This window comes from Carassius gibelio, chromosome B18 (genome assembly GCF_023724105.1).
Source record: "Carassius gibelio isolate Cgi1373 ecotype wild population from Czech Republic chromosome B18, carGib1.2-hapl.c, whole genome shotgun sequence".
Lineage (NCBI taxonomy): Eukaryota > Metazoa > Chordata > Actinopteri > Cypriniformes > Cyprinidae > Carassius > Carassius gibelio.
In genome coordinates this window covers 27,852,281-27,863,237 of record NC_068413.1, presented here as the reverse complement: position 1 = coordinate 27,863,237, position 10,957 = coordinate 27,852,281, and the positions used below count along the sequence as shown (strand labels likewise).

At 35.7% G+C, this 10,957-nt stretch overlaps 1 protein-coding gene across 1 annotated transcript; it reads right to left on the bottom strand.

Moving 5' to 3' along the window:
* Window positions 1–1,018: 1,018 nt before the first annotated feature.
* Window positions 1,019–5,265, bottom strand: LOC127977366 (extracellular calcium-sensing receptor-like). The gene is made up of 6 exons (XM_052582240.1): window positions 5,093–5,265; window positions 4,392–4,683; window positions 3,442–4,260; window positions 2,968–3,198; window positions 2,069–2,192; window positions 1,019–1,917 (listed from the first exon to the last, which is right to left on the bottom strand). Exons 1-6 carry the CDS (start codon window positions 5,263–5,265, stop codon window positions 1,019–1,021), a joined length of 2,538 nt encoding a protein of 845 aa, XP_052438200.1.
* Window positions 5,266–10,957: the final 5,692 nt, after the last annotated feature.

Sequence of the window (10,957 nt, the reverse complement as noted above, 5' to 3'; positions counted from 1 at the left end):
TAGAAAGTTAATGGATACAGGAAAACGTATAAATAAAAAATAAAACTCGGTTTAATTCCGAAACGCTTGCAAAATGACCTAGTAAACGGAGGAGAAAAAAAATTAATTTCAATGAATGAGTTTAAGAAGAATACTAGAAACATGTGGCCTTCATTTCAGGTAATCTTGCCACTCTTGACCAAACAGTACATAAAAGGGTGACTTGAATATGGTAAATGTGTATACACCTGTGGAGTTCGAGAAGAAAGCTTTATGGAATGAAAGTAGAACTTTTTGGATCAGTGGTACGTCTGATGCAAAAAAAGCCAAAGCTTATAAGCAGAAGAAAACCATCTCCAATTGTCAAATAAGGAGGTGGACCAGTCTTTTAATGGGGCTGCTTTGCTGCATGGGTGATTGTTTGAAGTATCAGGCCATTGTGGCAAAGACTGGGATGCCTTCAGTGCAGAAACTGAAGCTTGATGATCGATTGTCTTTCCTGCAGGACAGCCATCCTAAAGTATACATCCAAATCTACTTAAGCTTGGTTCTTCAGGAATCATTTGTAATGTTCTTAAGTGGCCTGTTCTATCTTCAGATTTAATTCTCATTGAAAATATTTGACTGAATCTGAAGAAAGCAGTGGCACAATGAAAACAAAAGATTATCAGTGATCTGGAAAAGAAATGGGCCAAGTCTGCAGTAAAGAGGTAAGAGCCTATTTGAATGTATTTATTTATTTATTTATTTAATTTCAGATTTATTTATTTATGTATTCTCAAAATCATTCAAATGTGTATTAATAAACTTTTTTGGTAGTTTTTTTTTTCATATTATAATCATTATTTACTGAGACGGTGCATGAAAATACACATATAAAGCAAAACATCTCTAATATTTCAGTTAGAATGTTTCATCAAACTGATTAGTGCACATTTTTGTTGTTGTTATAGTGATAATATGCAAATGTCTAGTTAAATATAGTTATATATTGCTCTCAGGAAAATTGTTGCCAAATCATGTCTTTGATTTGTAAACCTTATCTAGCCATCATGTTCTTTTTTGTATTTTTCTCAGGTTTAAGTAGAATAATATAACATTTTGGGGTGAATATACACAGCAACAGGCCATAACTGGAAGCCAAAATAGCGAAAATCTCCACAGCTACTGTGTACTTCCCCGGTGAGCTGACGTAAGCTGGCACAAATGCAATCCACACAGCACAGAAGATCAGCATGCTGAAAGTAATGAATTTAGCTTCATTGAAATTGTCTGGGAGTTTTCGAGCAAAGAAGGCCAGCAGGAAGCAGGCCACTGCTAACAGACCGATGTTCCCCAGTACTAGTACAAACCCCACAACAGATCCCACCGTGCACTGCAGGATCACTCGAGCACCAAGCTCACCTCCTGCACTCTCTGTGGGCAGAGGGGGAGCCAGCAGCAGCCACAGTAAACATATGACAATCTGAACCAGCGTGCAAAGGAAGATGCCTGCCCTCTGCTGGATGGGTCCAAAGTACTGCATCAAGTTAGATCCAGGCAGAGTGGCCCGAAAAGCCACTAAAACCACCACAGTCTTACTGAGGACACAGGCAATGCAGATCACAAAGCTGACTCCAAACAAGGTGTGACGTAGCATGCAGTTCCACGGCGCAGGGCGGCCAATAAAAACTAGTGCACACAGGAAGCAAAGGGTGAGCGATACCAATAGCAGAAAGCTCAGCTCCGAGTTGTTGGCCCGTATGAGGGGTGTGTCACGATGATGGAAAAAAGCTGCCAGAATAGTTGTGGTCAGTGTTGCCCCGGTGACAGATAAGACTGTCAGGACAATTCCCATGGTATCTTGCAGGGACAGAAACTCCACAACCTTTGGGATACACTTTGTTCTTTCATTGTTTGACCAGAACCTCTCAGGACATCTCATACACACTGTAGAGTCTAAAGAACATTATGATACAGATAAAGACATTGCACATTCTAAGTGTGGTCTTACATTTGAAAGACCAGAAGTTCTTAACTTGTGAATCATGACACACAATGGCATTCTTGGAATTATTTAAATGAAAGTATGTACAAAGGTTATTAATACCTGTCATATTGCTGATTTCCCCTGCTGCACAAGGGAGACAGTCAAAACAACAGACAGGTTTTCCTTTTTGTGCAGCCTTTCTAGTGCCTGGAAGACAGCTTGCACTGCACACAGATACAGGAACCTGAATGATTGAGAAAGAAAGTTTGTCAGACTAAAAGCACAATATCTATCAAGAATCAAATAAAGATAAACAAAAATAATACAATTAAAAAAAAATAATAAATAAATAAATAATAATAATAGTAATAATAATAATAATAATAATAATAATATATATATATATATATATATATATATATATATATATATATATATATATATATGTATATATATATATTATATATATATATATATATATATATATATATATATATATATATATATATATATATATATATATATCCACACACATATACAAAACGTTTTAGACTAATTTCCATGGAATATCTCCACTTTCTCAACAGTCTGTCCATTAAAGGGTTTTATCGACTATGTCCCTAACTGAGAGGATAATGGACACACTCACAACATTTTACAAATTAATGTTTTCTGAATAGTGAAATAACAGGAGTAGGATTAATGCACAGGATAATACAATATACACCTCACATACAACAAAAGTAACACAACATTTTTATTAAGCTTTAAAAATAACATTTGCATGCATTTTTTTTATTAAAAATAACGTTTTGCAAAATTACAATCTACAAATAAATCTGTATTTATTTATTTGTTTGTTTGTTTTCAACTTTGCTGATATTATAAAAATAAATGCTACTTGGTTAGATTTTTTGTTATTTAATATAACATTCTTATATTATGGCTTAAGTGTCCAAATCCTGTTTTTTGGGGGGCCGGTGTAGAGAAAATAAATAAATAAAAATCAAATCACTTACCTTGTCAGCCCAGCCTCCTCCCCAAACAACTTTTTCAAGGTTTATGCTCAGTTCCTGGCCTGGTCCTTTGGCTGCATCAAACTGTCCAATCTGGATGAAATTCACTGCTGCACTTTCATCTACATGCCAGTTCATAATGTCATAAGAGGCAGATGGCTCACCGTTATCTTCAAAATAGAACAGCTCACCCACTGGTGTGGTGAAGTTTACTGCATTTAAGTAGTACAGAAGCTGTGAAAGGAAAGATGATAGAACATGTAACAGTAAATATATTTAAAAAAATAAATAAGAGTTAATGCTATCAAAATTAAAGTAGCAATTCTACATCTAAAAGTTGTTAATGTAGACAAAATAAAATAAAAATATGTATATATTATTTTTTCTTTTATAACAAAATATATTATACATTTGTTATTTTAAGAAATTTAAATATTATTTAAAATTAATATTTTAAGACTCCCCTTCCATCTGTACCTGTCTGGGGTTTATTCGGGTCACATCAGGACATTCTCCATCTTCAAATGGCCCTCTACCAGGCTGACAGGTCATCATGTTGTGAATAGCATTGGCAATAGCATACACAGCCTTATACACGTTGTAAGTGACTCTCAGCTGTGAAACATCTGTGTAGATGCGACCATGTTTCTCCACATTCTCTGAGCCTGTGCACTTTGGTCTCTGAGATGAAGGCTGCCAGTCCTGTGCCAGCAAGCATCCAAAAATTTCTTCCCAAACATCTTTTACAAATGGTTCATTTGGCTGCTTCACAGGGTTCAGCCGGGCAAGAAAAGCACCAAGACCCTGAATATCAGCCCGACGCAAGGCAAAACCGATTGTACCGGCCAGGAGAGGAATGCTTGCTGGAACAGAATACTGAATAGAGGTGCTCCAGGCCTCTGTAGCTATCCACTGCTTGTTGCTCACATTCTGCACCACAACTTCCTTGAACACAACTTCAAGGTCTGGGCCAATGGCAAATGTTACCACAACATGAGCTGTGGAACTCTGGATCCTCTCCACAATCCGCCTGATCCGGCTTTGGGAATGTGATTTAGGAATAACTTCCACATAGTCCACACAGACGCCTGTATTTTCCAGTTCTTTCAAAAGCAGCTGCGAGCCACTTTTACCATATTCATCGTCTCCTGCAACTACCCCCACCCAGGTCCAGCCCAGCAGGTGCAGCAGACGGGCCATAGCCTTGGCCTGGAAAGCGTCACTGGGAACAGTGCGCAGGAAAGAGTGAAATCTGCGACTGTCACTGAGACAAGCACAGGATGCAAAATAACTCACCTGCACAGATGAAGCAGAAAGACAAGCATTTAACTGAAATGTATGAATTTCTGATTACTGAAATTGTTGGTCAAAAATAATATAATAAATATGTAAATCACATCTGTAAAATACAGAACACCTCATTTTACCATGGGGATATCAAACACTCCCAGCGTGTCAGCCACCACTATTGAGGCAGAGGAACGAGCGTCACCAATAATGACAGGCACAACTGGGGCCTTGTTGCATTCTGCTCCCAACACTTTCTCATCCTGCCCCGTAACCAGAGCTAAAGCAGCACTCAGTGTTGTGCCTTCAGCTAGGCAGGTGTCAGCTACCAGGTACCCCAGAGTAATGTTTGAAAGCAGTACAGGGTCCCGATTAATCTCCTCCACTGTGAAAATCATAGATTTGAGCCAGCGGTATGAGCGAAGGTCAACACTAAGGGAAAACAAAAAATGTACAGTTTAATGAGAGACATATTGTAGCATTTTCCCAAAGAAGATTCTTGACATTATATTAAAGTATACACTGTAAAATATAAAATAGCCCAGTTGTGCTTTATCTAAATTAACTGGTAGAAAATATAATTTAACTGATGGCATTTAATCAAATTAATAAATATAAATTAATAAAAAAAGAAAGAAATCATTATATGCTAGATTAATTTTTCCACTTTATTTTTTTATTTAATTGTATTTTTTTTTTTTTTTTTTTACAAATTATTATAGGTAAATTGTAGTTAGCAAAATCCCTTAAAAACTACATAAAATTGTTGCATTCAAAATGTGTAAATGGCTTCTCTGCAGCTCTGCCTTTCAGTTCATTTCAACACTAATTTTATACTCACCCCTGGCAGCGAGAACCATGCTGTATATGAGTGAAAGCATGATCAGGTTCTGGTGCTTCAACATGAACTGGAAAGAGACCACCAATTATCACATCTCCCTCTTTATACAGGCTTTCTGAAACAGATCTGCCCTGCAGACCACAGGACAGTCCTGCACCACAAACCCTTGTCATCTCAACAATAAATACCCCTACCCAAAACCACATAGTAAATCCCATCACTTTACACAAACATACAGAGAGACAGAAAGAGAGACCATGAAAAATTACAATCTCACACTTTGCCTGCAAAGAAAGAAGGGTTGGACAATTTCTCCACTTTTGTAGACTTTAATATGCCTGGGGCAAAATAACATGCAACAGGAAAACAGGTGAGTGGGGGCATAATTACTGAAAGCCCTTGTGGAGAGTAATTCTCATGTAGAATGGAGTAAAAAACAGCTTTTAGAACTGATATTTTGAAGATGAGCACATTATTGAAATAAAAAGACACAATAATATATATATATATATATATATATATATATATATATATATATATATATATATATATATATATATATATATATATATATATATATATTCATGCTGATAGAGCTTAAAAACAATTATTTTGTGTTGTCAGCCCTCAAAGCCATTTTGCATGTCTGTGCTTTTGAGGACATTGTTCAGCCTACAGGGAAAATTGAGGTCATTATAGCAATTTAAGCTATTGCTATGATGCCAGAGTTAATCATTATGATTTCTGGAGCTGTGTGAGTGTTCTACACACAATTTCACTCATGGTCCACACACACACACACACACGCACACACACACACACACTGACTCCTTTTCAGAGGAAGTAACGAATTACATTTATGTGCGTTACTGTAATTGAGTAGCTTTTTGGTTTCTTCTAATTTTTTAAGTAATTTTTTTAAATCTGTAATTTTACCTATGCTTAAATATATTTAGTTTGAAGTATCTCACTTTTTAAAACACATTAATTACTGAGTAAAATAAATAAATAAAAGGCTCCTTGGAAACTACTGCAGTAAATAATGGGCAGGAGAACAAACTCACGCTAAAATCATAAGAAAGATGCAGACAGACAAGACACGCATTATAGTGCAGACCCAGCTGAAAACAAAACCGTCGTGTTCTGCTGAAGCTGAACTCGAAGGAAATGAAGTGAACCCATGGCCATATTTATGCTCTATTATGCAGTGTAAGCTGCGTTTGCCTAAGGAGACCAAACTAGCAGCTTATAAAATCTCAACATCAACCCTTCACAAGAATGTATAGGTCAGGTAAATACTTGCATTGTTGCATTGGTGGTTAAAATGAAGTGTTGACTGTTTAGCAAAAGGTTTTGCACAAATTAGCCAAAAAGACAGTGGTGCAGGGTGTGCGATACATATTGTCTGCGATAATATCGTAATTGTTGTTTTAACCAAATCGCAATTTGACATTATCATTATTTTGCCAAAAACAAAACAAAACAGTCCCACAGAGTGCTGTGAATTTTAGTAGATTAGAATAGTCGACTAGACTAAATGAGACTAGCATTTAGAGTGTGTTCTTTTACTACATCATTTAGTCTGTTAAAACACGTTTAGAATGATCACAAAATGTCAGATATAGGGGCAGAAAATGTATAAACTTCCTGTCTGTTTGTTTATCAGTCTGGCTAGTGACGCCGGCTACAAATGCAGTTTCCCTTACATTTATTTGTGGCGATCCGTCACAATATCAAAACTTACCTTTGCTTTGTTGAATAAACATGAGCTTGAACTGCATGTTTAAAAATCTAAACAAGGCACAGGTGTTTTAATATCACAGTATTTCGGAAGAAATTTTCGATGTCATTTTAATTTCATCTTGCATGTTATATGCCTGATAAAGCAGGGCTTGTAAGATCACCACTTATTATATGAATTTGTATTTTTTTTATATATATAAGTCTGTCTACACAGCAAACATATTTTGCTTGTTATCAAAAATAATCTACACTAGAGGGACTAAGTTGTTTTTATTGATTCTATTTGGAAGTCTACCAGAAGTCAAGTTAGGGGCACAAAAGTGCAGTAACATTTGTTTATGTTGTTGCCAACAACAAAAAATTCCAAACACAGCCACCATAGCACAGTTCTGTGTTTCATCGCAATGACTCACTTGTTAACAGTGACTTGCTGACATCTACTGGCAGTTTTAATTTCACATTTAAAGTATCTTTTGATATATATAATTTCAAATGAGTATTCAATGTATTGTCTTGCATTTGTAATTTCCAGAAGGGCCTCAGCCTTTTAGAGTTTAGTTACAAACCTGCTCCAACACACATACCATGTAGAATATTTTCATACTCTTTCCACTTCTGCTCCTTTTGAGATGGACTCACACATACACACATACTTGGTATTTAGTAATAGATCATACCCCAACCCAACTCCATATAATTTGTTGTCTTTAGTATTATTTATATACCGCTGTACTATTACATTATTTATTTGTAATTAGCTTTTATTGTTATAGTATATTCATTTTAAGTTTAATTAAAGTTATAGTAATTTTGTTATGTTATTACTTGTATTTTTTATATATCCGTTTAGCTTTTGTTTTATTGTTGTTTTAGATTTATACTTATTCAACTTATATTTCAACTTATTTCAGTTAGATGCCAAGGCATTTTAAAAAGTTTAAAGGGAACCTATAATGCAAAAATCACATTCATAAGGTAAGATCATAAAGTGTTTGAACACATCTGTGTGGACATAGTGTGGGAAAACAATCCTTACACTCAGTTTTTGGTTTTTAATCCCAATAAATCATAAACAGTTTCTTAAAACAAGCAATTTCAGATTTCTCCCTTTGTATAGGACATTTGGGACTCTGCCCTATTAGCATAAACAACGTGAGAAGCAGCAGTCCGGCATTAATGTTTTCTTGCTGTAACTGCTGGAGATGCAATATTAGTGCAGAGGTTAAAATATGACAGAATCAATTTGATTTAAGTATAATGTCTGGAGCGTCTACTAAGGAGATTGAAGGTTGCAGGTAGATTGCCATATGATAACATCCCACCTTGCCACCACAATAGGAGGTCAGTGGTGTGTGGTCAGTAGTCTCACAACCAGACGGGCAGAAGTCAGAGTAATATGAGGTTCCTCACCCAACCAGGAGAGCTACAAGTAGACATTCTGCTTTATACTGACACTAACCACTCATCCACAACCAACATGAACACATTGGAGGTTTTGAGACTTAAAGTAGTGGGGACACTTTACTCACTAAACAGTGATTATTTGTTTGCAATTTGTGATTTTCTAAATATTGTCGGTACGCAAAGAGAGAATGTTTCCAGGAAAAGTCTCTAATTTCTAATAGTACATATTGTAAAGTATATTGAAAGAGATGAGACAGGGGAACTTGAAGACCAGGGTTTTCAAACAAACAGGCTAAAGTTTAGCAATCTAAATAAAAGCATCATTCAGCCGGTCTGTGTTCTGTCATGAGATCTCGACTGTATTGTTTGCGATTTTGTTCGCTGTATAAAATGACCTTATACAATTGGTGTTGTGTGAATAGAGAAATATAGGCCATAGCAATGTGGAATGACTATTCTACTATCTATCTACTGTATTTTTCAGATTATAAGTCACACCAGTCCAAAAATACATCATGATGAGGAAAACTTATATAAGTCGCACTGGACTATAAGTCGCATTTATTTAGAGAGAAAACCAAGAGAAAACATTACCGTCTACAGCCGTGAGAGGGCGCTCTATGTTCTCACAGCTGGAGACGGTAATGTTTTCTATTTGTTCATTTCTCTTGGTTCATTTCTCTCGGTTCATGTCAAATTAATTTTTATAAATAAGACGCACCTGACTATAAGTCGCAGCACCAGCCAAACTATGAAAAACAAGTGTGACTTATAGTCTGGAAAATATGGTATCCATCTATCTATCTATCTATCTATATATATATATATATATATATATATATATATATATATATATATATATATATATATATATATATATATATATATATATATATATCTGAGAGGGTTTTTAGTGCCAGTGGTAACATAGTTTTTCCATAGAGCTTCTCTTAAACCACAGACAGTAGACAGACTTGTGTTCTTAGCTAAAAACCTGTAAAAAAATAAAAAAAATACTTATCCCAGTTTATTTCCCAGAGTTGCACAGTGTAAATTGTGAATTGCATGCACTTTAAAAAGTTGACAGAATGCACTTTCTGTACTTGTTTTGCACTTCTTGAGTTACATATACGTGACCAATCACGGAAAGTAGGGACACAAGTCGGTTCTGGGGCATTTTGAGTTATTCACAGATTCTGAAAGTGTAGTCTCCAAGCTTTCCAACGATGTGTAACACATGGAAATCTGATAATATTTGGAGAAGTTGTGGCCATTTGAAGATAGGCACTCAAAAAAGCTCAAAAAGCAGAAATAGCCTCTGAAGATTGTGCAGTTTTCACTGCTGCGAGTGACAATGGGGCTCATTTACATCTCATTTAGATAAGCCATACCCCCTGCATAGCAACGACAAACACAACGGGAAAAATCGGACCGCATACTATTAATAATAAAGGAGAATTTGCATTGTAAATGTCAGTAATTTATCTTTTTTGACTTTTATAAAAATGATTTAGAGGCAGAAACATGTGAGTTTTATCTTTTTATAAAAAATCTTTAATCTTTCAAATGTGGCCATCATTTTTAATGTTATTATTTTAATGTTTATGTAACCAAAAAGTACATATTGATGCTAATTTTATTTGTTATTTGCTGGTTTTCTACATAAAACTTGGTGAATTGATTTCATTGTGTAGCATTAGGACTTTTTTAACAGGATTCTGTGATAACCGATGAGCTAGCTAATAACAATAGGTAGATATGGGAAGGTCTAAACATGGACTAAACATGAGATAACGTGTGTTCTTAGAATGAACACAAAATGACAAACTTTGATGTTTATGGAAACTCACCCCATAAGAAACAGAAAAGTATTCTTGCAGATCCGAAGTTTGCACTTTGTGCGTCTGTTTGCCCCTAAATGTTACGGATTTTCCCCATTTCTCTGTCTTTATCCCCATCAAATGTTACTATCGATATAGCCTCTGATATCTTACGGTCCAACTCGTCTGACGCCAGTCCAATACATTCTTCCTCGTTGTCATCTTCGCTCAGTTGTAGATTAGGGATATTATACAGTCTTATTATGCCGCTTTCATCGTCGCTCAGATCGTCTTCAGAATCAGTGTGCGCTTTTTCCCTAGAGCCGGCCAGAGCGCTGCATACTAAGTAGCCACGCTTCCCTCGGAGGGCGGTGGCAATAACAAAAGAAACAAAAGCCGGCTTATCCAGTATGGAAATACAGACAGACAATGAAACGCCCCTAATGCGTGATAGAATCTCCGACAAACTAGCTGATTTCAACCTCAAAATGTACGCTTTTAAATATACCAATACTGCTATCTCAAACACGGAGAGGCTTCTTTGTGATATCAACTAACAGATTCTGCAAAAAAAACAAAAATCACCAATTTTGAAAAAAAAACAAAAAACGCTTCTTTCTCACTTTGCTCGAAAGTTGTGCTGCCGACTTGTGTCACTGGTTTCTGGGTCACGTATTACATGTAATACATGTTCATTTAATAAAAAGCAGTAAGTGATCACTTGGTCTATAGTTTTTATATGATGCAAATGCAAACATTTCAAGATATATATTGAATATTGTAGAATATTGTAAAAATTTTGACAAATCGAGATATAATTAATAATATATATATATGTGTGTGTGTGTGTGTGTGTGTGTGTCCTACCTGGCATGCAGTTACACAGCTATCTAGAGGG

What these genes read in the sequence shown, in the direction of transcription:
- LOC127977366 (XM_052582240.1), bottom strand. Translation starts at nt 5,265, where the DNA reads ATGACAAGGGTTTGTGGTGCAGGACTGTCCTGTGGTCTGCAGGGCAGA. An exon ending in CCCGAATAAACCCCAGACAG is followed by an intron (nt 3,199 to 3,441) that starts GTACAGATGGAA and finishes TTCCTTTCACAG; the next exon opens with CTTCTGTACTACTTAAATGC. An exon ending in GGAAATCAGCAATATGACAG is followed by an intron (nt 1,918 to 2,068) that starts GTATTAATAACC and finishes AATGTTCTTTAG; the next exon opens with ACTCTACAGTGTGTATGAGA.